Source organism: Labrus bergylta, chromosome 11 (genome assembly GCF_963930695.1).
Source record: "Labrus bergylta chromosome 11, fLabBer1.1, whole genome shotgun sequence".
Taxonomy (NCBI): Eukaryota; Metazoa; Chordata; class Actinopteri; order Labriformes; family Labridae; genus Labrus; species Labrus bergylta.
Genome location: NC_089205.1, coordinates 3572273 through 3600255, shown reverse-complemented (window position 1 = coordinate 3600255; position 27983 = coordinate 3572273). Strand labels below are relative to the sequence as shown.

Below are 27983 nucleotides of genomic sequence, written 5' to 3'. Positions count from 1 at the left end.
CTCACATTTACTACTCTTTCCATGTTGATTCTTTGCTCCAACACCACCAACCACCCTCCCCCTTTATCCCTCCCTTCTCTCCTCCCTCCTCCAGTCAGGCACGGAGGAGTGATCAACCTGAGAGTTTAAACAAACCAGAGCCTGAACGGAGCTCACACACACACTCTCACAGCTGCTGCTCAGCGCTGAGGAAACTTCTGTGAGCTGTCTGGGAAAGTGGAGCTGAGATCTGGTAAGTGAACATTACCTCACTGCTCATTTTTTATAGCTGTTAGGAAACATATCTGTGTGCTTTCTTTTCATTACACCGACTCATTAATAACAGATACTCTTGATTGGTTCAATGCAATCCACTTACTTAGAGCAGTTTTAGGTGTTTTAGATCGCACAGGAGATTCTGACTGAAGTCATTTTATGTAAAAGTTTGACGCTTTTCTAATATAGTCGTATTTCCCCACAGGTTGTGACATTTCTGTGGATGGTTGCTTCTTTTAAGTTTTTTTTTTACAGCTGTTCACAAGCTAAAGGTCAAACCTGGTCCCTTTCAGACGGACGACAGAGTGAGACATCTCCTTTAAAGAAAGGCACATTGAAGGAGCAGCAGACTGAGACAACAGAGAAAAAGCTGAAGGAGTGACGATAAAACAGACCAGACATTTGCTCCCCCCCCTGCAAACTTTCATCTCAACCCTTGTCCATCAACCACCCCCGTGCCCACCCCCCCCCCCTTCCCTTCCCCTCAAGCCAAACCTTCAGCAAACTGCTGAAGATATACATTCCCGACTGACAAGAGGATCTTTTTCTGGCTTGTTTAGAGAGGGTCAATGGAAGCCCCGACCCTGGCTGAGATGGGAGATGCGTGTCACCCCTGCTCTTCCTCCCCAGAGGGAGAGACCGTGTGCGATGCTCTGGCCCGTTTTGAGAATACCCTGCGGGACGCCATCAGGGAGATCCACGTGGATGTCAGCGCTTTTAAGATTGGCATGGAGCATCGCTTGGAGGAGACGGCCAACCTGGGCGGGCCCCTCGGACGAGCTGTGGCTCAGCTCCAGCAGGAGAACCTGCAGCTCAGGAGCCAGCTGGAGGCTCTTACCCGACAGGTGGAGCTCCTGAGCGGGATGACGTGTGACAGGAGCAGCTTGCTTAACAACGGCCACAACGGTCACGGTCAGAACCACAAGAATCATCTGAGCGACATTCAGGAGAACCATCAGGAGATAAAGGAGGTGATCTATGGGAAAGGTGAAGCTCACACTCAGAGCCAGGGTCACCTCCACATCCAGTCCTGCAGCCTTGGCAGCCCGGGACAGAACCACATCAGCCTCAGCAGTCAGTCCAGTCCTGCGTCCCCACCTGTGACCTTCTCATCGTCCCCGAGCTCCAGCAGTCCTTCCGTTGGCTCCAGAGTTTCCTCCATGGTGACCGGCTCAGTGTCAAGCAGCAGCCCCTCAGCCGCCCGCTTCTCCAGCCGAGCCATATTTGCTGTGTCAAGCAAGACCAATGTGAGTACTGTTTAAAGAGAAGAGATTCTCTGTCTCATGATCAATGACACTGCATGGTTTTCAACACTCTTTATATATGCGTAAATATTGTTGAAGAAAATTCCATCCATTTGAAATGCCAATGTTTGGGTTTGGCTTTCATAACAAGCCCCCCCCCAAGTTTGCAGAATAACACCTCCACTAGGAGTCACAGGAGCTATCTAAGTATCAATTCAGTATTTTATAAATTCCCCCGTTCAAGCTGTTTCTCAGTTTCTTTTTTATAACTACTTCAACCATTACCCACTCATTTATTTATATTTTAACCATGTGACAAGTAATTCAAACTGTTTCAACCATTTAGCAAAATACTATTAAGATACTGTTTAAGTCACTCACTTTAAACTCACTTATTTATTTCTCAGATAATGAGTCTGTACTTCATAACTATCAACGTCCTGTGCTGAGAGCTCAACTAGCGAACAGGTAGCTAGCAGGATTACAAACTCCAAACAGATACTAAAACAGCTTCAGAGCTGCACAGGAATTGCAGATTGTGAACTTTGGAAACCATCACAAAGGAAGACAGTTTAAACTTTTATTCACTCTCAGAAACCCCCAAAAATCGACTTTTCGTTTTGTTTATTTTCGTTTAATTTCGGTGCCTTGGTCTGCATGTGCCCTGTAACCTTTGAGGCCTCCTTCCGCCTCAGCTGCCACCACTGAACTCCCCAACCTATGGAAGTATCCCACCAGGATCTTGATGATTTAGCCTGCAGAAAAAAACAGACTTTGACTTGTACACCAGAGACATATCTGGATTTTACAGCATTTCATTTTCTATCTACCTTGAGTCTAACTTTAGCGACAGCTTGCAAGTCGCTGCTAGCTAGCAGGTAATATAAACTGGATTTTACAGTATGTGTTAATTTGAAGCTTGATCCAAAGGCTACTGGACTGGTTGAAGATATTGAAGAAGTTCTACCTCTCCTCTGAAAGGCTTCTTCAGCTCTCATCCTTTTGGAGGAGAGGTGAAACATCTTCAAGATCTTCAACCACATCTTCAAGAGATAATCCAGTAGTTGCAATGTAATTGATAGCTTTGGAAAGGGCCGCTGTGGAAAAAAGGGCCGACTGCAGTTTGACTAAAGCCATGTTGCTTTGTGGATGTGTCATTTGAGGCACGGGCTGTGTCACTGCGGTTTCACAATGGCCCTCCACCGGGATGCTTAAGGATTTATGAAGTACAGTAACATGAGTCGAGCGGGCTCCTGGGAGGTGAGGTTAGTGTGGTCATGTGGTTTTCAGACCTGACTCAAATATGTGTAATAAGTATTGTGAAATGGAAGCTCTGGTTAGTCATTATAGCTGTCGTCCCCTGCCCATTTTATAAGTCCATCTTTGTAGAATTTAAAGTTTTAGTTTCACATGAATGCTGACGGTCGGGCTGCTTTGTGAGTTCCTGGAAAGCTGACGTTCCCTTGATCACAGGGGTGTATCAAAGCCTGTTCTATGTTGTGTCTGTGTCTGGCTTACATCACAGTTATTCACTGGATGTTACCAGACAGAGTTTCTGAGTGATTATCAGGGATACATTTTTACTGTTGTTGAGGGATGATGCTCACGAGCGTGTGCACTCTTGAATTGGACTTGTAACTCATCTTAGAGTCCCCTGAAGTCCTTTCATCAGATCACTTCCCCTTTCAATATAGTATATGTTTCCTCCATTGGAGATTTTGTTCTGAAGAAACCCAAAAGAGAATATTCGGGCTTTTATCCGTCCTGCTGCATCACTCAGACATTTGATCATGTTGTTTTACAGGACTTCAAATGAAAATAGTTTATTTATCTGTCTTGATAAAAAATTGAACATTTGAGGACAAGAGGACATGAGCTGATGAAGATTCAAACATTTTTCTCTTCATGGATTTGAGTGTGTTTCTGTGTGGCAACCCTTCAGGAGCGTGCATGTTGTGTGTTTTCCAGATGTTATTCAGAAACACGTTTACAACACAATCCAACTTCCCTGTTCATCCATGCGTTATTTACTCAAAGAGACAAAGAGTGTGATCACTGCTTCCATCTCCTGGATACGTTTCTTCATCTTCATCATGCTTAAAAATGATGGCAAAAAGATGCATATATTACAAAGTTTAATTCATTGTTATGTTTGATTTAAGAGTTTTAACACAAAGTTAGGGTCACGGTTAACTTAGGTTAAGTTGAATTGATACCAGAATATTAAACTTTGACTTTAGTAAAAATCAAATGGTTTAATACCATGGCAACAAACATTGACGTCCAAGACACCTGATATTGGGTAATGCATTGTTTTTAATGAACACATATTGCAGGCAAATTCCGTCACACTGTCTTAACCGTACAAAAAAAATGGCAATATTTAGATGTGGCAACATTGGGCATTATAGGTTGGACGTTTGTGCCATCCAATGCACAAATCCAAACATTGCCAACGTTTAATTTAGACAGTTTCGTGGAGTCTGCTGCCTGCCAATGGACTCATTCTTCTCTTAGGCACCTGTCTTTTAAAATAGATGTTTCTTTAAAGCTTCAGGTGCTTTTTGATACTATCGATCATTAAAATAACAGAGATTGTTTCCTTGTTAAGATGTGTGGTAACTAGGCAAATTCCATTTCATTGATGGCCTCAATATAAATCTTTAAATGGGTCCTTTGTGTAATGGATGTTTGTTCATAGTTATATCTCAGGGTTGACCGTATCAACATCATATCAACAGTTAGCTGAAAGAAATATCTAAGCAGACTGCAAGTACTTCATGAACAGATGTTAGCTTTCATGTTTTGAATCTACCTGTCCAGCAGTCAACAGTAGACACGCATGACTTTAATTAAGTGTTACATTTATGACCTAAGATCAACAGTGACACCAAAAGCTTTTAATCACATGTCAAACTGTTGTACTTTACAAGCACTTCAAAGCCACCTGACTGGCAGGAGGATGTCCACAGAGGATGTTATTTATGCTGAGGGAGCTCCATCCTGCTGTGCTGAGGAAAGTTTAGACATTTATGAAGCAGATTGTCTCTTTTTATTTGAAACAGGGCTGTTTTTTTATGGAGCTCTGTATTTTGTCTTACCTGAGAACTCACAGCTGACACACATTCCTTCTGAATATCCTCGTAAGAATTCTTCATGCAAACCGAGTGAGTGTTTGACGGACCATAACTCGCAGTTGGTTGTGGCATTAACATATTAATCTGAGGTTTTTATTACATACCAGCATGTTTTCTGTATTAAAATCCTTGCCGGGATAAGGATAAGCTAAAGTTTTACAGGACAGGAAAAAATGTGGACGACGGCAAGTACACATTATGCAAATGACTGTTACTCCTGTATCTGTAATCACGAAACTATGCGGTGGATACATCAGAGGAATGTTATCTTCTGTGAAATCATGCGGTCAGAGCTAAACAACACAAGGGCACCTTTGTTTCTGTGTGTCGGTTCTGTGGGAGATCCCCCACTGTCAGCCAAACACACCGCTGCAGCAAACACACGTCAGATCAAAACTTGAGATGGAGAAAATACTCTAAAGTGCAGCAGCGGCGCCATGGGAGGAGCTGTGTAGAGAGGGAGCTGGAGGAAGAGGAAGAAAATGTATTCAAATGGAAAAACGAGATTCAAGGTGTTTGCATGATATGAAAACACGGTGGATCTTGTGAACAAAGAAAGACAAAAAGTATAGCCTACATCAAAATTAATGTAAGATGAAAAACCATGAATCTTGAGCTGTGATCTCATCAGAGGGGGGGAGATGGTAAAAAGTGATGCTGCTACCCCGGTCTACTTAGCTTTGTATCCCAGCATGTACTGTACATGTCCCAGCATTTTAAACTGGTATGATACAATAATACAATCTCTCGAATGTTTCGCTCAGGCTTCAACCGGAGTTTCTCCTTCCAGGCCCCTAGTATTTTTTCTGCAGCATGTCTGAGAGGGCTGATGTGAGAACCCTGCAGGATATTCTCCGACAAATTCACCTCGAGCCAGTGGGTGGGGGGGATTGATGTTTATATTCTATGACTGCTGCACGGTGCAGAGAGTGTATGCAGGCAACCTCTGCGAACTCTGTGCATGTTATTAAACGGCGCCATTGTGTTTTCTTTTTGTCAGTATGTTGTTCTCTGCCCTTCTTTTTTATGTTGTCATCCTGTTGGACTACATGTTGCATTGATATAAAGGCAAATATTCTCATTATAGCGTCGTGTAGCGGACTCTGTTGCTTTGTCGGCTACTTCCGCGTTGTTTATCTACATCATGTCTTACCTCAGGAGACCCGCGGCCCCCCCCCTCCCCTCTGACAGGGCTAGTCTCCAGCTGTGAGGTGCATTATGTGAACAGCCAGGTCGGGAGATTCTCCGGAGCAGTCCTCCTGAAATTATCTAGATATTTTCAGGAGTGCAGATGTGAAAACAGCTTAGGTGGCTTCATTGCAGACAAGCAGCAGGAGTGCAGGCTTGATTGGCAAGGTGTGTGTGTAGCCACACCCAGCTCCACATAAACACACTAACATGCACATACATGTCAAACACAAACACACAAGACAAACAAGAACATACAAACACACACAAAGGGGAGAAGAGGATGGAAGAGAGACTTGGATCTGCACATTTCAAATGTGAGGTGAAATGTCTTCAAGAACTTCAACTAAGTCCAGTTGTATTTATGATACAGCGCTGGATATTTCACATGTTTTTAATGAACTGTGGTTGATTTGATTCTGCTTAAAACACTGAGTGCAATAGTTTGACGAGCCAGTGGCTGTTAAGACTTAAAGTCTTATCAACTTGGCTTTTAGTTTGATTTAATTCATATAACTTCAGTTCACTCTCCCTGCCACATGCTCACCTGTCAGACGAGATACAGGACATGAAGTTCAGAAGGCTTTTCAAACAGGATTTACTGACTCGACACACTCTCTCTCCCTCTCTCTTTCTCTCTTTCTCACACTCACACACTCGCTGGCCTGACTCCCAGCTGTAGCTAGCCGGAGGGAGAAGCGTCTGTCTCCCAGCTGTTACTGTGCACTTTCATCGTGCCAGTCAAAAACAACACACACTCATGGACCTGCTGAAACACGCACCTGCAGCACGTCAGCATGATCTCGTTCATATCATACACACACCTGCAGCACGTCAGCATGATCTCGTTCATATCATACACACACCTGCAGCACGTCAGCCTGATCTCGTTTATATCATACACACACCTGCAGCACGTCAGCATGATCTCGTTCATATCATACACACACCTGCAGCACGTCAGCATGATCTCGTTTATATCATACACACACCTGCAGCACGTCAGCATGATCTCGTTCATATCATACACACACCTGCAGCACGTCAGCATGATCTCGTTCATATCATGCTGTTTGCTGTTTGTTATTTGGATCAATATCCATGTAAACTCTTGGTCTGATTGTTTCTATCTGTCTGTCAGGGATATAATTGCACATGTCCACCCCAAGTGATGTGATGAGTTTTTTGTTATTGTTGATATTTTGGTTCAGCTACAGTAATCAAGTTAACTGGTGACTTAAACTGGTGATGCGTCTACTACTTCCAACAGCTGTGAGAACGGAAAGAGGAGAAGTAGCTCTCTTCACGATTGCCTCCTCTGACACAAGAAGGCCCGCTCCTGCAAAGACCATGATGACTGTCTCCCACGCTGTTGTGCATGTGTGTGTGTGTGTGTGTGTGTGTGTGTGTGTGTGTGTGTGTGTGTGTGTGTGTGTGTGTGTGTGTGTGTGTGTGTGTGTGTGTGTGTGTGTGTGTGTGTGTGTGTGTGTGTGTGTGTGTGTGTGTTCATTAGCAGATGAACAGATCAGATAAGGGCAGTGAGGTCTCGGGGTTATCTCCAGGGCTCTATCACAGTTACTGGGTGGTGCTTGATTTACGGTCACAGCACTTGCATCATGAGTTATGTAAGAGGGAATTTGTTAACATTGAAAGATGAGTGAGGGGAAATGGTGGTTGTGTGTCTTGACTGAGATGTGACTGCTCTTATAGGTTTTATATGCAGAGATTTTACTCCAAAAAATCATCACCGTTCATCATGTTCATACAGGCGTCATTGTTCTCTGACATCACTTTCAAGCCTGATTTATACCTCTGCAGCAAATCTACACGACTGCATGAGCCATAGGTTCACAAAGCTCTACGCAAGCATGAGTAAGTAGCCTGATGTGCACCTCCTAAAAAATGTAACTATGTGACCGACAGACCACAAGCCCTGTTATTGCACCACTGGGTAGCATCGAACGTCCTGCATTTACAACATTTATGGTGTTGCTGCCATTTAAAAAAATGTGCAGGAGGAAAAACGCTACATGTGAATGCTAATCAACTGCTACTAAAAATGTATAGTCCCCAACTCCAAAATAATGTTCTCAGTTTCAGTCACCATTCCTTCCTGCACTCATAAAAGCAGAAAATAACTTTGCTTGAAATGCCCAACAAACCCCTGTAAAGAGTTTATCAAGAGAAAGACATTTGAGCCATCTCTGACTGTCTCTCTCACTCTGACATCTTATCCATCCATCCATCCATCCATCCTCTGGCCCGTTCCTCACTCTATCACCCTTCCCCCAATCTCCCCCTCAGAGCTGCACTTAAAGGCTGGATTCCTGCCCCCCCCCCCCTTTTGTGGCTATTAATACAGCCATGACGGAGACAGAAAACAGAGTTGTAAGAATGCCTCTGTGATCAAACACACATTAACGTACATATGGTTTTTACTAAAGCAGAATATAAAAGCAGGATTTTTAAATCATTATCTGACTAATTGATTTACCGAATTATTTCTGCACTGATGCTTGGCCATTACTACTTTTCTAAGCTTACTTTTGTGGTTGCTGTATTCAACACTATCTATATGCACCAAACCCTAAATGACTTTTTATAACTTATATTTGATGCTCTGTTGTGTAACTATGAACCACAAATGTAGAGCAATCCGACACTAATCTCTTTAGGGATTTAAACGTTCCATCTTATGCTGGTCTGTTTCTTTCAGTTATTAATTTGCAAAAGTGGTTTGGCACTGTGAAGTTAGTGTTAAAGCCATTTTGAACTCTGGTTTGACACTATTATTTTCTGATCAAAAACCTGCTATTAGATCCATTTGGACTGATAGAGGGGAAAGAAAATCGCTGAAAGCAGGTCACAGCTGAAAGGAGAGAGAGAGTGTGTGTGTGTGTGTGTGTGTGTGTGTGTGTGTGTGTGTGTGTGTGTGTGTGTGTGTGTGTGTGTGTGTGTGTGTGTGTGTGTGTGTGTGTGTGTGTGGGTTCACATGCTGGGGGTTTAACAGAGGTATGCAGCCACTCCCTGGCTACCCCTGGCTCTCTTAATGACTTCCAGACAATAGGCCGTGTTCCCGTCATCATCTCTGTGGAAACAGGTTAATAACTGACTGACCGGTGGGACAGCTCACCCTCTCTGCACTCTGGAAACCAGCGAGACTTACTGGAAGTTCAGGAGTAGATTTCAGCGTTGTCTCTTCAGCTACGTCAGCTCAATCCCCCTCTGGGAAAACTCAACAGTTTCTCTGAACTGCACTCAGATCCAGTGTTTCTGGGGGAAAGCCCTTGAGGCACTTTTAAGGAAAATGTGTTATTTTTAGAGGTTTGGTGACACAGGGTCATGTGTGAGAGAACTGGGGAGTTCTCAGGTTGTGTCAGATGTAAAGTCTCCCATCCAAGGAGGGCGACCCAGAAATAACAGCTACCTTGGGCTTTTAAAGGCTCAGGAGAAGTGGGAGCACAACCCAGAGATTATTTATCTGACTGATGACCATTGGGAGGATTACAGTTAAATTGTACAGCTTCCAGAAGGTGAACAGACAAGTCTCTGGCACATTACTAAAATGCAGGACAATGGTGAAAGAGCAGCAACTACAGTAACAGCATACAGTGAGTTATAGGCTTTATATGTGATTTTTTGATCCAGCAGATGTCGCCCTTGAGCACCAGCATGAAACCAAAACAGCTCGTGCTGCATTGTTGTGTTAGCATGCTAATGCTAGTGATCTTTATTATGCTCGTATCTTCACACTGCATGTAAATTTACCTGAAATGAGATCTAGAAACACAGTTAAGTAGTGAGTACAGTATGTTATTCTTCTTTTCTCTAGTCCCTCAATTAAACAACTTTTATACATGAGGGGAGGAGCCAGCCGGCCGTCCCGGCGATGTAAACAAACTGAAGATAGGACTCTGAAAACTCTGAAAACATCACAGACAGTGGGACTCGGGTGTTAAACCCATTGTAGACAGTCATGACTCACAGAGTTATTTTCAGAGGATATACTTGATTTCTACATTTAAGTGTGAAAAATCACATATAAAGTCTTTAAAATGTAAAATAACAACACAGCTAATGGTTAACAAAGCACAGTCGGTGAATGCAACAGTAGAGTGATGTGTGTGTGGAAATGTTGGAGAAAGAACAAAAAGACAGAAACCTATGGAATAAGTAGAACTATTCATTTACAGTGTATTATACAGAATAAGAAATGTTGATAAGATACTAATCAAAACCAATCAACCATCAATACCTGATGCAGCTATGGCGTAGATTCAACGCAGACTCCATACATGGCGTGTGCTCTAACCACCACGTTACTGGCAACTTAGGGCATTTTTACTTTTAATTTACATTTCCACACACTTGAAAGGCATCAAAAAACCTGAAAGGAGCTTTAGTCTTTGAGATGCAGTTTTCAGAAAATACATGTGAAATCATGTTTTCATTGGTAAAGACTGTAATGTGCATTTAGAGCTCTTCACTGTACAGCAGCTCTCACCTGCAATTACAGTTTTTATATCCTCTGGGTTCAAAGACTGTGCATATGTTTTCCTCTCAACCCAAAGTGGTATCCCCCGTGATTTTTCTAGTGGAGAAATTGCAGGCTGCATTAGTGTATTTGAAGAACAGGTGGTTTTTTCTTTGTTTTTTTTCCTCTGAGAAGATTCTTCTGGAGACTCCTGGGAGGAAATTACAGAGCAGGAGTCGCTGACTGCTTCCTCTGATAGCTGAGGAGAACTCTGATATCTGTACAGTAGTGTTTACATAAGGTCATACAGTGTTACGATCACACTTAGATCCAGCTGTAAATCGGTTTTACTATTTAAAAAAAATCACTGTCTCTAACTAAATTTAAATTAAAACTTAGATTGTGAATATTATTGAGTGTTTCTTCATGCAACAGCTGCAGACACACACAGGAACCTATTGAATGGCATTTTTTGTCACTGTTGAGTGAACTACAGTGTTTCCCAGCAGACATTGAAACACCAACAAATATTCTCTCTCCTGCTGCCGAGTCGTTCCATCCTCACCTCACGCACGTCCCTCTTTATTAAATCATTAGGATGAAGAAGCCTCTGACAGCTGAACAATACCCAGCAACCTCATACCTCCTCCTGTTTGGACAGACAGGTTTCCCAGGACACCATGTCCCAGAGTAACAGCCATAAAGGCCTCTACCAGAAAATATTCTGGTTTATGTGCTCTCAGTTTCTCTATTTCAAGTCTAAGCTTCCTCTGAGTTAACATGGAGAGGAACTGGAAGTGTGCTTGGATTCACTAATTCAATAATTAAAAACTCAAATCCTATAGAACTCGAAAAAAGCTCTTTAACTGAATTCTTTGTCACATAACAATAAGTAAGGTCTTTTACCTGCTTTTTGTAAAGTGTCTCGAGATAACACAACAAAAATTGATTGATTGACTTCAGACATGTTACTTTTGTTTTAAACTGATTCTGGCTTCATGTTTCAGATCAAAACACTTTTAATGGTGACATGTGCTCCCTGCTTTATGTTCAGTACTGCATCCAGCATTCTAGTGTAGCATCCAAGGAACTCTGCAGACTGGGCTTCAGGGTCCAGCATTCACATCCATACAAGAGAACTGACTCTAGGTAGCAGGGAAGAACCTGAGCTTTGAATGTTGTGGGAGGTTGGACTTCCACACACTGGCCATACCGTTCAGAGCCTTTGACCCAAGAGCTTTCCTTATTCTAATGTCCTGATCCATGACCCAAGGTATTTGAAGTAATTGACCTGCCCTCAAAAAACTAAAATGACTTCCTTCTAAAACAAACTTCTATCTCACTCTGTTCCTTAAAGGTGGGTTTGCCTTTGGGGGATGTTGTAGCTGGAAAACTCAGTTTTCTTGGCATGTAGATTAAAACCACTCCACTCCAAGTTCCTGCAGAGTCTAGGTCTGTTCAGACGGCTGAGGGGAATCTTTAGGGCTTCCTTGGTTTTTTAGTGAGGCCGAGCTCCTTCTCCTGTCCACTGATGGCTTACCTGAGTGCATATTTTTCAGTACTGCAATAAGTTTATTAAGTCTATTTCTTGCCAGTGGACATTTGTTGAATGTTAACCTGAAGAACACAGTCAAAAGCCTACTAAAGATCACAGAAATTCAGAGCAATGAAAGTCTTTAACCCTTCTCATAGTCCTCTCAGTGCTCGTCTTCCTCTTCTGCTCTCATGCCCACAGAAGGATTTTCCACATTCTTCTCTATTTCGTTGACTTCATCCAAACAATTTTATAGTTTCTCTCTCACGATGCAATGACGCACTGTCCTGGAGAGAGGGATTAGTTATTCCCAGAAGAGAGAAACTGGAGCTTTGGTCTGCTTAGACGTCTGCTGCTCCTTTATGAGACTGTTATGAGGCAGAGTTTGGATTGTTGCATTTTTCCTCCTCTGTAGTGCTATAGGAAGGTGACAGCTGCTAATGGATGCACACACTAAACAAGTGGACTAACCACTCGAGGCTTCAACTTTGATTTCAGGGACAAATTGAGGTGAAATGTAAACACACTTCCTGTATGTCCATCAAGGCTTCCTTTGAGTTGACAGCTTGATCTGTTTTAGTGACATCTTGACACGACTGTTTCTACTTTTAGCCACTTATCATGAGCAGACACTAACACTTCATCACACATGTGTATGCCAGTAGATAGAAACGTGAGTTGTTGTGGTATGGTTTGTAAAGCTGCCACTGGCTCAAACTTTAAGGGGATGATGTCTTTAAATTTGACTCCTATTTTACGATGATAAAGCATTTCATTGAGACTCTGATATCTTGCACGGGTTTTTTTGCGACTTCATTTGTCAAGGTGCTCCATGCAGCGAGCATTTCAAGAGCAGATAAGTGTGGCAGTGTTCTCCTGCCAATGTACTGAACTTAAGATAAAATATCCCCGCAACATGCACTGACACTGCGCTGGAGATGTAAATCTTGAGCCAAGACTCTAGAGCGCAGAGGGGAGCTGGATGATCAAACAGCCATGTATTGTAATGGAAATATTTCCCAGTGAGAATATGAACAAAGACCAAAAGCCCAATCATCTTTGTGAGGTTTTATTACAAGAATTTGCAGGAAGAAGAAACTGTACAGAGTGTATCATGGTGACCACACTGCAGAGTAGCTCAAAAGACACACAGAATTAAGTCTCCTTTTCTACATGTCAAGGAGGAAACAACATATATTGACAAGCTCTGTTGTAGGAGATGAGCAGTTTAACACAATCAACCTAAACAGAGGAAGAGAAAATGTCCATGAAGAGTCATCCTTGTAGAAATCAAAGGTCACACAGACATCCTCTAGAATCACATGATGCTTACATGCCATTTTAACTCTAAAACAGTATTCTTTTGAAATGTGACACAGTTCATACCAGAATTACTCTAGCACATCTGCTAAATACATTTTTCCCATCCCTGCATTAAAGCCATGCTCCTTCCTCCAAAACACACATTTTTGTTTGTTGGTACAGGCCAAGGCAGAACAGTTTCTTATGTCGATTTGAGCAGACAATCACGGTTATGGAAACTTTTACGAGTGTATTGTTTGTTTCCTCTCACTGTTCCTCCTCTACTATGATAATCTGGTGCACATTGACGAGAAACGACTTTTGTAACCTAGCAACAGTAAATGCAGGGAAGAAGCGCGAAGAGTCTACGGTGCTGGCAGCACAGATAAAAAATCAGTAGACACATGCCCTGTATAGGTTATTACAGTTAAGTCTCATTGCTATCTATCCAGTACTTGCCAATAAATCTAACTCTGGACCAAAGGGGTCACAGCTCCAGTACAGTCTACTTCAGTGTCTCGTTACTAATGAAGCTGAGAGTAAGATATGTGTTTTTATCTCAGTCGTGCTTGCCTAGGCTACAGACACTTTGTTTCTTTTGGATATCTTGAGACTCACATTTGTCTGACCTCACTGCCCTCCTCCTAAATCACAGTTTGCGGTTGTGTCAGATTGCAAAACCATTTTCTTTATCATAAAACAATTTCTGAATCTTTTATGAAAAGTGAGTCGGCTAAGAGCAGCTGTGTATTGACAATGTTTTTTTTTTATTGCTGGTGAGGACTTAAATATACCCTCCTACTCAGTGTAAATATTTGCTGTGTAGCAGCTGCTAGCGTCCGTAATGACCTCTCTAGAAGAACATTGCACTTGACAGCTTCCTGGCTATGCTGCACCTCCAAAGATGGCAGATTGTCTTTATCAGTTGATCCTCTGAGAAAGAAAAGAGATGAATGTATTTTTATTCTAAAGTTATGACGTGAACACACTTATTGTATACACAAACCAAAATGATTGCGGTGATAAAGTATGATTAAAGAAATACGACATGGGAACTGTGGCCAAGACAAGGGGGAAGCTCAAAGTGCCAAAAAAGTTCACTGACACTTTAAAGCAAGTTGAAACGTTTACATGTGTTTGTGAACAACACAGTGTCACAGCAGTGAGGAAGAAGTTGTAATGAATAAATTGAATCTTGGACATGGACACACGTTTTTCTTTCTCCATGTCAGTCAGTATTTATTTTTTATTTTTTTAATTTTAAGTTCATATACGGACATTTTTTTCATCATCTTGTGATTGCACCAAGCGGTAAACCAGGTGCTGAAAAAATGAAGTCGATGCGGTGAAGTCACATACACGCTAATAATTAGGGGGCGGGCTGAGTTGACTGAGAGGTGGGCATGTTGTAGGCCTCGGGGAGGCTCACTGCCAATATCCAAATACCACCACAGTCTGTCAGCGCACTGTCTAGTCAATGATCATATTTCCACATGGACCACACTGAGGTCCGCCTCCGGAGCGTGCCAGCAGCACCACTCCGCTCTGCCTCATTTTAAATATGAGCAAGAACGCACCATGCACTGACTATTTATGAAAAAAACATTTAGGGCTCACCTCAGCTCAACCGCTTTGCCTGTTACAATGTTGAAGAAGTTAGGATAAGTTAACATTTCCAACATGACAGCCGCCATCGCTGGGCTTCAGAAACCAAAGGGTAAACTGATGTCAAACATTTTGTCATACTGTAGCATCAAATAAATATTTAAATCCTAACTTCCAAAAAAAATTAAACTCTGGCTTTTATCAGCATGATAAGAACAAACTATGATGACAGAAACCATGTTAGAGAAAAATGTATTTGACATGTATTTTGATTTTAAAGTTTGACCCATGTCCCATCTGTCAACATGGAGGAGGCGGAGCTTATGACCAAGACTGCTGCCAGTCAGTGGAGGGAACTCTAAATTTTTTGGCTTCACTTTGGTAGAGCTGTCATCTCCTCCAATTTTATGCAGTAAAAGCTCACAGCACTTTCGGATAAAGCTGAAAAAATTATATTTAAACGATTATATTGTACTTTTACATCTCTATTTCCTGTCTTCAGAAATTTAAAATCTGTGTTAAGTTTGGTAGAATTAATAATATAAATTATAAGTTCTGAAGTAAATCACAAACTGCCCACACCAAGTTTCCTGTTTTAAAAGGTGATTATCCTTTAAAAAAAATAAACATGTCCATCATCAGATATCAGTTCATGTTTGTGTGTGCTTGTATGTATCGTTCTGTGCCATGTTACGTGTTGAGCCGCAGTGTTCTGCCAACAAAAAACTACCCGAGATACTGGAGAGTTTACCAGAACCTCAGTAGCTGGGATATCATGTGTCCCCTTCTGACCCAACCGAGGACGTCTGCTGATCCGAGTACTTAAGCCGGCAAAGATCCCCCTCCCTGAAGCCAGACATTCTGCAATCTGTCCCCCTCACCCTGCTGGACAGCCAGCTGTGTCTGTCTCATTTCTCATCATTAAACTCAACCACTCTGCCTTCTTCACCTTTTATTATAAATGCTGAAATTCTCTCCACTTTTTCCCTTATTCCCTTCCAGGTGTGCTCAATCTTTTGAGCCCTCCCCCCCCTCCACACACGCACACAGACACACAGACACACACACACACACACACACACACACACACACACACACACACAAGCACACCCCAACACACACACTCACAGGCATTCCTATATGGTGAGCTCAGCCAAACACACACTCTTACACACTCCCAGCCATTTCTTCACAGCATGCTTTCTCACAGCAAGAGCAACATTTTGTTCTTTATGATGATGTTTGTGTGTGTGTGTGTGTGTGTGTGCGTGTGCGTGCGTGCGTGCGTGCGTGTGTCTAAGAGTCAGGAAGAGTTACAGTATTGGTTTTTAGGGTGTCTGCCTTGCTAGGACTTTTACTGCCAGAAAGTTGAGTTTTTGTGATAATTAAATGTTTTATTCTCTTACCTGTGGTGTTATCAGGTGACGTAGTGCAGTGCAACTTTTTCCACAGTTTTTTCCTGCTAGCCCTCTCGTGAATTTTCAGCTTGAAGTAGGGATGAGATGGTGTGAAAACCCAGCAGGAAATATTCAGGGTAATTCAATGTGTGTGTGTGTGTGTGTGTGTGGGGTGGGGTGAGGGGTGGGTGGGGGGTGAAGTTGCACGTGACCTGAGCAAGCAGGAGAGAGGAGAGGTGTGTGTGCCCTGACAGGCAGAGAGCAGTGTGTGTGTGTGTGTGTGTGTGTGTGTGTGTGTGTCAGTGAAGCAGAGCAACAGAGAGCACGAGCTGATTATCAGTTATGATAAACTGACGTCAAATTTGACATCAATTTTTATTCATACATTTTATTCTTATTTTTCATTAATACACAGATGTTTCAGATAATGTATGATCAGGAAAGTTTTCCTCAAAGACGTAAAAAAACGTCATCACAATGTATTGGCCAAAATGAACCCTGTGTTTTTCTATTTGCTGACGACATCTATCAATTTGTTTTTCTGGTTTCTGACAGCAGAGACAAACAGTCCAGATTTCCCAATTCTGCTCCCAAAAACGTTTGACAATACGTAAACACAAAACTGAAGCTTCAGATGCATCAGTGTTGATATAATGATCTCAGTTTAATTCCAGTGTGACAGCCAAGTTTCAGCTGTTCAAAGAAACTGGTTTCCAAAGAGCCAAAGATTTCCAACATGTCTGCCTCAGGGAGCTTTACTTCTCCTGAAAGCCTCGCTGTTTTCAAAGGCTTTTAAACTTCTACTCTGGGACATTGGTGCGATTGTGACCTTGAGAAAACATGCAAAGCTATCAGCTCTGCAATATTGACCTGAGTAGTGTTGTTCTTTGCCACTATCAACACACAATGCTCCATCTATCCGTCTAACACGGCCACATGGAAGGTGACAGCTTGACCTACATCCTATGTGGGTCAGCATCACCATGCAGTGAAGAGTTTGAGATAAAAGCATCTGCTCTGGATGAGGACAAGCTGTTTCCATACACATGATTGTGTTTGGAAAAAGGAAAGAGCCACAAGAGACAGGACCAAACATACTGATGGTTTGACATTTAAACTTGATCTGAACTATTGTAGGAGTCGTTGCTGCCAGGTCAAGGGGACAGGTTTTGTGTGTTGGTGAGCATGACTGAAACAGAGTCTTATCACAGGAGAGCAGAACACCACAGAGTTTGTTTTGTTTATCCACTTTAAATGGCCTGCACACATTGAGAGCTTAGAGTCGTGTCATGCCTCGCTGATAGGTTTTTGTTTTAAAAAAGCCACATGTTGGAGAAAACCTGAAAGTTTGTAAATGGTCCGACAGTGACTCAATCAGCACATCTGGTTTTCTTTTTTTAATTATTATTGTTCAAACCAGAAGAACACAGTGGCCTGACTCTTTGTGATCCAAACACAAAATAAAGTGTCAAGACAGAATTCACATGGGAACAGGCACATTCCAGCAAAAAGAAAGAAATCAATAAAAAGAATCAAAGTAACATGTTACATGTTACCAAAAGATTTGCCATTGGGTCATTATAGAGAAGCGTAGCGTAGCATAGCTTATCGTTTCTTTTCATGCTGTCTTGTATAATATAGTTTAATGTCGTATCATTTTATGTTGTGTCATGTCGTCTTCTATCTTATCCGATCGTTTCATATTGTGTCGCATTGTTTCATGTTGTGTTGCGTTGTGTCATATATTAAAATACTCAAAGAGCTTTGATTTTGAGATTTTGAGTGACAAACACTCCGTCTGACCCTGGACTATTTCAGCCTGAAAAAAAAAAAAATAAATAAAAAAAAATAACTGAAAAACTCATTATTTATTAAAACTGCAATATAATAATAATGAATAATATGTCCATGATAACAAAGTGCAATATTGAAACAAACAGTGCAATAATCTTGAAAATGTGAGTATATATTCCATCTGACTCTTATTCCTGTAAATATTTCTTCTACCTATTATTGATATCTTACTTACATTCCTATTCTATTTTATTAATATTTTTATTACTATATTTCTACTGCTATATTGTATATTCTGGAGCAACTGTAATCATCGAATTTCCCTCTGGGATTAATAAAGTATTTCTGATTCTGATTCTGATTCAGAAGTTCCATTAATCTGATACAAAAGTATAACATCCAATTAATAAACTTACCAAAGTCACCAAACTCAGACTCTTTGACTCGGTCAACATTTGCTTCCAGTCCCACCTGATTGCAATCACCTGGAAACTTGGCTTTATGCAGCAAAAGCCAGTGTTCAGTTTCAGAATCCCATTTATGAACAACATTTAAAAAGGTCTCATGGAAAATGGAATAAAAACTAGAAAACACAAAAAAATATACCTTCACTACAAAGATTCAATTTCTGGCCCCACCCAACATACATTTCTGATTTTTTTCTCTTAAAAATACTCCACCAGAGGCCCTCCTTCTGGTCACCAATAAAGGTCTAATATGACGTAATGCTGCTTTAATAGTTGTTAAAGGTTACAGTGTGGATTCTGTGTGTTTCAGAGTATTGAGCGAGAGGAGCCAATAGAGGTGGACCCCGCCCCAACACATGCTGCACTGGAGAACGGACATGCTGTCACCACAGGTAACAAGTTTTCCACAATTTATGTCGATGTTTGCGGTCAAAGTAACTCTGAAAAAGAGAAGATTTGATCACTTATCTTAAACAGAAAGATCGGCTTATTAGCAGTCGTTTGTCCAGAGGGGTGGTCACCTCTTTTTATATTATGTCATTTGATCTGTTGTGTAAATAACATTTTATTTTCAATCTTTTCTAGCAGAACATACAGCATCGGTACTCGGAAAGATCTCTCCACCCAATGACTTCCCACATGAGCACACAGCCTCCGTCGCCATGCGGATGCCTCACCTCCCCATCACCGCGACAACTAAAACAGCAGAAATGAAATCCCCAAGCTCTCCCAGCAGCCCTGTTGGCTCTCTGTCCTCTCCGGTCTCCGAGTCCTCACCTAACGGCAACCAGAACCAGCCAATAGAGGAGTCTCAACTTCAACCAGGTTGCTGATTTGATAGTCTCAATTCTACGTCGGCTTGTAAAAGATTTTCTTAAGACTGTTATTTCTGTCAGTATCATCACCCGAAAGTCTGTATATCTTAATTTATAATTCCCTTGTGTCTCTGTTGTTTTCAGTTTCCTCCACATGGACACCTTCACCTGTCAGAGCTACAGGGTCTCCCCGCCTTCAAGGTGAGCCACGCTTTCAGACCATTCACTGTGACTAAGAATAGACCTCACCTCTCAGTTAACCCAAACCCGCAATTATTTTAGTGACCTGCAGGGTGCAACTCCACTGGCTGCTAAAAAGACATTTTACACATATATACAGCAGAAATCAAGTATAGTTATCCTGTGTACATATCTCTCCGAGTCATGACTGTCTACAATGAGTAACGCCATCATGTTGACATGGACGGGACGGCCTTGTGTATAAAGCTGTTTTAGTGAAGGACTAGAGAGAAGAAGAATAACATACTCACTGCTTATGGGTGTCACGTATATGTCTTTAGATCATGGATATTCTGTGTCAATTTATCTGCAATATGAAGCTACGAGTTAACCAAAGTGCGCTAACATTAGCATGCTAACACAACAACGCAGACCACAGGAAATTGTAGCTCGAGCAAAGGATAATTATGTCTGCCACTTGTGCTTAATGGTGCTTAAATATATTGGTTCTAATTGATAACTGCTTCATGAGAAGGCGAGTGGAGAGGGGTTGGAGGTGTGTCTCTGGAGGAGAGCGGAAGCTTCAAAATAGCAGAGGTCGCTAACAGCAGTTTATTTTGGTTTAATGCTGGTGCTTCAAGGGCGACATCTACTGGATGAAAAAGTTGCATATTCTTCAAGAAGTTTGATTAAATAGAGGCAGATGAGAAAATAAATGTTTGGACATTTTCTTACATAGTTTATTTTCCTAACGGCTACTTTCAGGTCTTCTTCAGTAGAGCATTATGTTAATTCTGTTAATTACGGTTCTACTTACAGTAAAATAGAAAATCAAGCAGGGTATTATTAAAGGCGTGGTGACCCATGACCCTTGTCACACCAGTGACCTGGCTCCAAAAATGCCAAACTGTGAAAGTGTAGTCTACAAAGCAATGGATAACTATACAATAGCTATGCTTGATTTTTCATTAGGCTTTACTCCAGACTCATGTTTGACGTTATAGAAGAATAGAAATGTTTATCTGTTTCTGTTTGTCTTTTGCAGAGAAGGTAAACTCAGCCCCAGCTAAGTCTGTGACGTACTCAGGACTGATGCAGCACGACAGGTGAGCGACATTTGACTCATGAAGGACATTTTTTAAAGATTGTCAGAAAATATTCCTCTTACTCTGAACTTCCATGTCCTCCAGAGACGGCGATGAAAGCGGTAACAGATCCTTCGGGCAGGTAGGTGAGAGGAGGCGGGAGCTGGTGAGGTCACAGACTCTACCTCGAAACATCGGGGCCCAGGCTCGTCGTTCCATCTTTGAGAGGCTGGAAACTGAAGCCAACAACAGGTAAATACAATGCGGTGTTTGTATCACAAGCTGCTCATATTTGTTTTTTACTTCCTTATGTAATCTTGACCTGTTTCTGCACCTGTACAGTCGAACAAAACCAGTGGACTCCAAACCCAAACTGAAGCGGTCTCAGAGTTTTGGGGTGTCCAGTGCCAGCAGCATCAAACAGATCCTCCTTGAATGGTGCCGCTCCAAAACCATCGGATACCAGGTACACACTGAATACAAGCTTTCAGAGACAACATCACAGACATACTTGTACACACAGTAACTGAGGTTTGAAAGCAGAACTTCTACTTGTAATGGAATATACTCACATTGTGGTAAGAGTACTTAAAAAAGAAAAAGGAGGTAGTTAAACGCACATCCCGTAGGTGCAGGGCGGTGCAAAAACAGCAAAACTGAGGAAGAAAATAGGCCCCCACACTTGCTCAAATGCCACAAAAAAGGTTTTAAGAGGTCTTCTTCATGTGATAAAAAAAAACACCTGAAGAAGACCTTTGGTCAAAACTTTCTGACCATTAAAGGTTTTAATGGTTGGTTTAATGAAATCTCAGTTGGTAGAGTCGTCGTCTCTACCGGAAGGTTGATGGTTCGATCCCCAGCTCCTGCAGCAACATGTCCGTTGGGTCCTTGGGCAAAATACTTAACCCCAAGTTGCTCCTGCTGCTTGGTCTGCAGCATGTGAACGTGTATGAATGTGTATGAATGGATTAGTTACTTCTGATGGACTCACTACATCATGTGAATGGGTAGGTGTGACATGCAGTGTAAAAGTGCTTTGAGTAGTCAGAAGACTAGAAAAGCTCTATATAAGCTCAAGTCCAAGCACAGATGAGCAAAAGATTAAACCTCAAACTGATTTTTTTATACTCCTACATCTTTAAGGGAACCCTCAGCCTTCACAGGTATTATACCACAGAGCTAATTCCCTCAATAGACTACCATTAGCTCCAAGGCTGTTCCATTATTCACCATGCACCTTAATAACTTATCATTTAGTATTTGCCTACTTACACATAGCTCTGTATATATATATTTATTTCTCGTTTACTGCATATAGCTCTGTTTATATATATATATTTCTCGTTTACTGCACATAGTTCTGTTTACATCTGGTCACTACTGCACATAGTTATGGTTACATCTGTTTACATCTGTTAGTCCGATCACTGTGGCTGTATGACAGTGATTACTACAGTAGCAGCAGATTGACACATTTTTTTGGCATCTTGTTAAAAATTCTTTTGGATGTACACTACATTGCATATCCATGGGATCATTTTGACACTCATGTTTCATATCCCCCCTGACATTGTTGCTCTCTGTACAGAAGCAAACAGAGTGGGGAGGAGGAGCAGAGGAGGTGGTCCTGTAGGAGGCGTGATTGGGCCACTCAACTGTCATTGTAAAGAAAAACATCCAATCGGCCTCTTCCCCTGCTGTGACAAGCAATTACAGAAAAAAAAAATATATATATATAAAATCATATCGGCTTCAAAGTGCTTCACCCTCTGGTGAAATGCCCGGCGTGCCAGATGTTTTCAGAGGTTTGAGGTTGCAGGGTTAAGTTGGTTTACGTCACGGTTGAGATACATCAACAAATTTCTGGTACAGCAGTCTGTGCCAGCTGCTCCATGTGGCTCTGGTTACAGTCAGGCTGGGTAAAGACAAGACTCTTATTAACTGGGAGCACACACACACACACACACACACACACACACACACACACACACACACACACACACACACACACACACACACACACACACACACACACACACACACACACACACACACAAGAAAGAGAAAGAGGGATGTGAAGTCAGTAACTTTACATGCTGCATTGTATTGGAAGCAGACTCCAGGCTTATAAAGGACATGATGATAAAAGCATGTAACAGAAAAACAGAGAAGTGCTTAATCCATCATAATTACAGACAGCGACTGAGAAGACATCTTTATGAAGCTGCCAGTCACTTTTACAACTCGTGTTCTTTCACACCCTGATGCTCACACTCCCCCACGTCATCACCGACTCTTCTTCTCTCTTTTTTTCTCTGCAGAACATCGACATCCATAACTTCTCGTCCAGCTGGAGCGACGGGATGGCTTTCTGCGCCTTGGTGCACTCCTTCTTCCCCACCGAGTTCGACTACACCTCTCTGTCCCCCGCCAACCGTAAACACAACTTTGAGCTGGCCTTTGGGACCGCAGAGTGAGTGATAGCAGCTGATAGCAGCTGATAGCAGCGGCAGGTCGACACGATGTGATGTTAATTTGATCTGTCGTAAATAGGAAACTTCTTCTAAAAAGGTCAGCATGTCGATGAGAACCAGATCAAGGCGAGACATTTTCGTCCTGTGATTTATTTTCCAAACAAAGGAGGGGAAAAAATACCTGTTTTTTAATGAGTAATAATTGTAAAGATTTTCATTCAATTGGTATACCTTACATACTCTAGATTAGAAGACATTTAGAAAACCTCTCAGATCTAAAGACAATGAGTCACATCACAGAGGTTTTACAAAGACTTTTCAGGGTCACTAACTGGAGGACTACAACTAGATTCCTTTAGAGATTATTATCATGCACCTTGTGGAAATGTAAGTTCTGGAGATAGCAAGAAGTGTCCTCACTTTTGTACCATGAAAAGACGATGAAACTTGACCCTCCGAAGGAAGTAAAAACTGGTAACAAGGTTTTCAGAGGTAAACCTGCAGAAGGATCGTTACCATATCTCATTCTCAGCTGGGATTTCTCTCTCCCTTTTTTTCCTTCACCCCTCTATTGTGGAACAAATGAGAGGACACATTAAAGAGGCATTCTTGCTCTCTCCACAGCTCCAGCAGTTTCTCCTCCTCACAGTCCAGGACAACAGCATGTTCCTTCACCTCCCATCCATGTTAACTAGTGTGTGGGCAAACCGCTCCTATTGGTTGTTGACAGTGGTCACATCATTTAACATAATTTGAATAGACAAAACTAAAGACCTGCGATAATATTAAACATGATTGATTTTATCATGCCACCAACACAAGGCCTTGTGCCTTTATTTGTTCGGACAGTGGATAGAGTAAATCAGAGCAAGTGGGGGATGACATGTGGGAGAGGAACCACAGGTTGGACTTGAACACCGGGCCGTAGCTTGGAGAACTCTGTACATGGCACCACCAAGCAGATAGATAGATAGGAACTTTATTAATCCCTTGGGAAGTTTCCCTCAGGAAATTCAGATTCTAGCAGCAGGTAACACCAAAGATTAGAACAGCACACAGACACAAAAAATAAAATAAGAAACACAAGTTATATACAATTAATATACTGTACACAGTAGCAGCAATAGACATGTCTAAATAAAATATACCGGTTAATAATAAAATAGCAGCAGCAATATAAAAAAAAAAGGTAGCAGCAGTTATGTTGTTTTGTATTTGTCCTTTGTGTTTATAAATAGATAATTAACAATAAATAATGAATAATGCAAGCTGTTAGGATTGTGTTGTGAGACATCTGCGCCCCATTTTACGGTGATTTTTTGGTTTGAATCCCAGCTTGAATTGATCTTTCATGCAGTTAAACTTTATGATGTCATGATGAAACAGCTGCAGTTTCTGCTGAATCAGCTTTAAAGTATTTATTGGGCTGAACTGTAGCAACAATGTGAGTTTAACGTTGTTGTGACTATACTTAGCTTCATATTTTCTTTGTTCTTCTGTTGTATTCTACAATGTTAATAATTAACATGCAAGCACATAAAATAACACACACGTGTTATGAGGCCTCATTCCTGCCTATCCTGCCTCTTTTGTTTTCATCTTTGGTGCCTACAGCTTCAAAGCAAAAAGCTTATACTGCAGGCTGCACACTATAGATCAGGCATTAAACATGCCCACATCACAGTATTTAATGTATGTGAGGGCTTAAAGACTACATTAAAGAACGTGTTATTCTTTGAGCAGTGACAACGCTGCAGAATTAATCTGATTTAAAAGAGAGGCAGTACTCACTCTGCAGCTGAGACTTAGAGGGCATTTAATGTATGGGAATGATTACTTCCTGTTTGATGCTCTATTGCTACTCAAAACATGTTTGTTAGAATGTATGGGAGACATATGGAAACAACATCAGGTGCAGATTATGACTCTAAAGGCGTTCGATTAATATCTGGGGATGATATCAGGTGTTCTGTTGTGTTTTTCTTCGCATAGAAGACAATAAAAACACAGCAGGATTTTCTGCTCTATGACATTATTAACTGAATATAATGCAATCTGGAAAAAAAAAAAAAAAAATTATTTAAAGTGGGGAAGTTGTGACTTTTTAAATGTCAGTTTGGGGATCTGGCTTGGTGGTTGGTTTATGCTCCATATGGAAGGATACTGTTGTCCTCGAGGTGGATGCCCTGGATTCAGTTCCAACCCGTGGCTCCTTTCCCGTGTCTCGTTTAACCCCTCGCTCTCTCCATGGTTTCTGACTTTTTCCACTCTCCTTTCTGAAAAGAAGCATAAAAGCCTAAAAAGAAATCTTAAAAAGCACTCTTGTCAATTTGTCAAGCGGAAGCCTTGAGTGTTTAAAAATGATGCCAATGCAGAAGTGTAAAAATCTGCAGTACTTCAAGTGTCCACCAGAGGCTAGCTCAAAGGATGTCAAAATCCAAAAAATGAACATGTTTACATTCTGCTGTAAACCTTGTCTTTTTCTACAGCTCATGTCTTTATCAGAACACACTTTACAGGAGATTATTTTCTTATAACTCATCCATTTTGGTTATTTTAATGCTAAGAGTTACCCGCAATTCACACACACTCTGTGCGCGCCGCGGTCCGTCAGCGCCACGGTTTTGCTCCGTCAGACGTCTCGCGCCCATTCACACTGGATCTGTTTCTGGGACGTCAGTGCACCCATGACACATCACAGGAGAACCACAAGATCCCGCAGGAATAAAGAGAAAAACATGCAAACAACATGTTGCTTTGTCTTTCTGAGGATGCATTGTTGTTAATTCAGTTCCTGTTTTGACGTAATGTTGATAAAGTGATGAAAAATACGATCGCGAGTCCGTATATTGTGTTTTATTTTGAAATTGACCGGATGCTCTGTGCGTTTCCTTGTCTGACTTCCTGTCCGGGCTGTCATATGCTGTCATATTCTGTCCAGCTTGACGCAAACCTCCAGCGTACTCCAGCGAAAATAGACTCGCTGCGTATTTGAAACGGAGCAGAGCGCAGTGCCGTTGGTGTCTCGTGCCGGAGACGGACCGCAGCGCGCGCTGTGTGAGCACAATGATTGACTAGAGTGACAGCTAAGTACAACGTAGTGCGCGGTGCTGACGGACCGCGGCGCGCACGGAGTATGTGTGAATTGGGCTTTACACATACATTTACATATTCCAGTAGCATGTCTGAGTCGACTGACAGGTGGGTGTGATGTGGCTGTTTCTCAGGAGGCTTAAGCCCTGCCTCAGCTTCACCTCTTTGTCTGAGATTTGTCTCTAGATTGATCTATGTGAGGTACATTCCGTATGTTCAATATGGCGAACACCATCGTTCAGCTTCAAAACACCTCTTCAGAAACCGATGGTGACATCACTGAGACTATGTCCATTTCAAGAAGCGCAAAAACATTTTGTGAAACTCTGAGAAACATATTGTGAAAAACAATAAGAACATATTTGTCAGTATTTAATCAGCAATATATAAAATGCAGTTACAGAATGTTTTCGCAGATTTTTTAATTACTGAACATATTTTTATTTGCATGCCAACAATAATATATAAAGTATCATACTTCTTTGGTCGGATTGATGACACTTTAATCTGATTCAGCAGCACATTTTGATCCACCTCTACATGTGTGTGTCTGCAGGGTGAAGGCAGGCTGCGACCGGCTGATCGAGGTGGACGACATGATGATCATGGGCCGTAAACCTGACCCCATGTGTGTCTTCACCTACGTCCAGTCGCTCTACAACCACTTGCGCAAATTCGAGTGAAGAATGAAATCACCAAGGATCTGATGATCAGCACAGTTTATTCATTGTTTCTGTTCTAAACTCTGAGCTGATTGGGGATACTGAGCAGAGGGAGCACTTCGAAAAGACTGCACTGCCCCCTCTTGGTGGATTTATAAACATACCCCCCCCCCCCCCCCCCCCCACATGCTACATGAGGAACGCTCACAGCTTACCTCACAGGTACACGGTGGACGATGACTCTTGGATAGAAAACTGTGTGTCCTGTGATGTAATGAAGAAGATAAATTACAAAAAAAACATGATCAGGGTTGGTTTGTTTTTTTATATGTGTGTGTGTGTGTGCGTGTGTGTAGTCGTGACGTTTTGGATGCAACTATCCCTGTGATGTTTAAGTGTCCTTATTAACCTTTAAAATTGCACCAATAGAGAGGATGTGTTTCACAAACCTCACTGAATAACTGAACTGTAGGAGCACACTGCGGGCTGGAATACTGACAAATAATAATCATGATGTGTTGGTAACATGGAGCTCATTGTCCACTGATATATTTACGTCCACATGCTGTGATGTTGTGTTATTGAAATGAGATGAGGGAAATAAAATCAATAAATTGAACTGTTTTACACATTTGTGTACAGTGTGTATGTGTGGGCATCATAGTCTAATTTATAAATGTATACTTCTATTTTCCTTTTTTTATGTCGAAGTCTTGGCCATAACTATTTTGATCTCTGCTGCCGGATTTTTTTGACAAACACTTTCAGGTTTGATCTATTTTGTACAGAAGCCTGAAGTAGACATACACACACACACATTTTAATGTACTTTGGTTTCCCGTAGTAACAAGTACAGATAAGTCATTTTCATGAGATCTCAGCGCATTTATTTTCACTATCTCAGGATAACAATGCTGGTTTTCCTGTGATAAAGAGTGGATTCTTTGAGATCTCGCCAAAAACCCCCAACTGTATTATCACAGGAAAATGGTGCAAGACAGATGTTTGTCCTTTTAGGGCTTCCGTAAACGTAGTATTGTACAGCTTAAAAATAATGTCAGAGAATTTTGGCAACATATTGGGTTTTTTTTATTAGGAAATGATATTTTGTCAAACTTTTATTAGCTGGAGCCACTGCTTTCTATCTATGTTTATCCTTTATGAATTTCCCGCTGCAGAAATGGCTGGGCCCTGGGAATGCCCAGTGAATGGGTCGTCTGAGGATATGATTTAAATCAATGTACGCACATTCAATCAGTTGTGTTAGCACTAGCCTC

At 41.7% G+C, this 27983-nt stretch overlaps 1 protein-coding gene across 2 annotated transcripts; it reads left to right on the top strand.

Moving 5' to 3' along the window:
- Positions 1-91: 91 nt before the first annotated feature.
- Positions 92-27335, top strand: smtnl (smoothelin, like). Of its 2 annotated transcripts, none has more exons than XM_020650954.3 (10): positions 92-232; positions 461-1502; positions 18708-18789; positions 18986-19222; positions 19357-19413; positions 20438-20498; positions 20583-20729; positions 20820-20943; positions 22799-22950; positions 26601-27335. In XM_020650954.3, the coding sequence occupies exons 2-10, from the start codon at positions 825-827 to the stop codon at positions 26725-26727; spliced, it is 1665 nt and encodes a 554-aa protein (XP_020506610.2). In that variant the 5' UTR covers positions 92-232; positions 461-824; the 3' UTR covers positions 26728-27335. The 2 variants fall into 2 exon arrangements, with proteins under 2 accessions (XP_020506610.2, XP_029136443.2); XM_029280610.2 differs by having other exon boundaries at positions 18983-19222.
- The last annotated feature ends 648 nt before the right edge of the window (positions 27336-27983 follow it).

Excerpts from the sequence above, each read along its gene's own strand:
- smtnl (XM_029280610.2), top strand. The coding sequence starts at position 825 with ATGGAAGCCCCGACCCTGGCTGAGATGGGAGATGCGTGTCACCCCTGC. Across the intron at positions 18,790-18,982 it reads CGGACATGCTGTCACCACAG|CAGAACATACAGCATCGGTA; the intron begins GTAACAAGTTTT and ends AATCTTTTCTAG. Across the intron at positions 20,499-20,582 it reads GGACTGATGCAGCACGACAG|AGACGGCGATGAAAGCGGTA; the intron begins GTGAGCGACATT and ends CATGTCCTCCAG.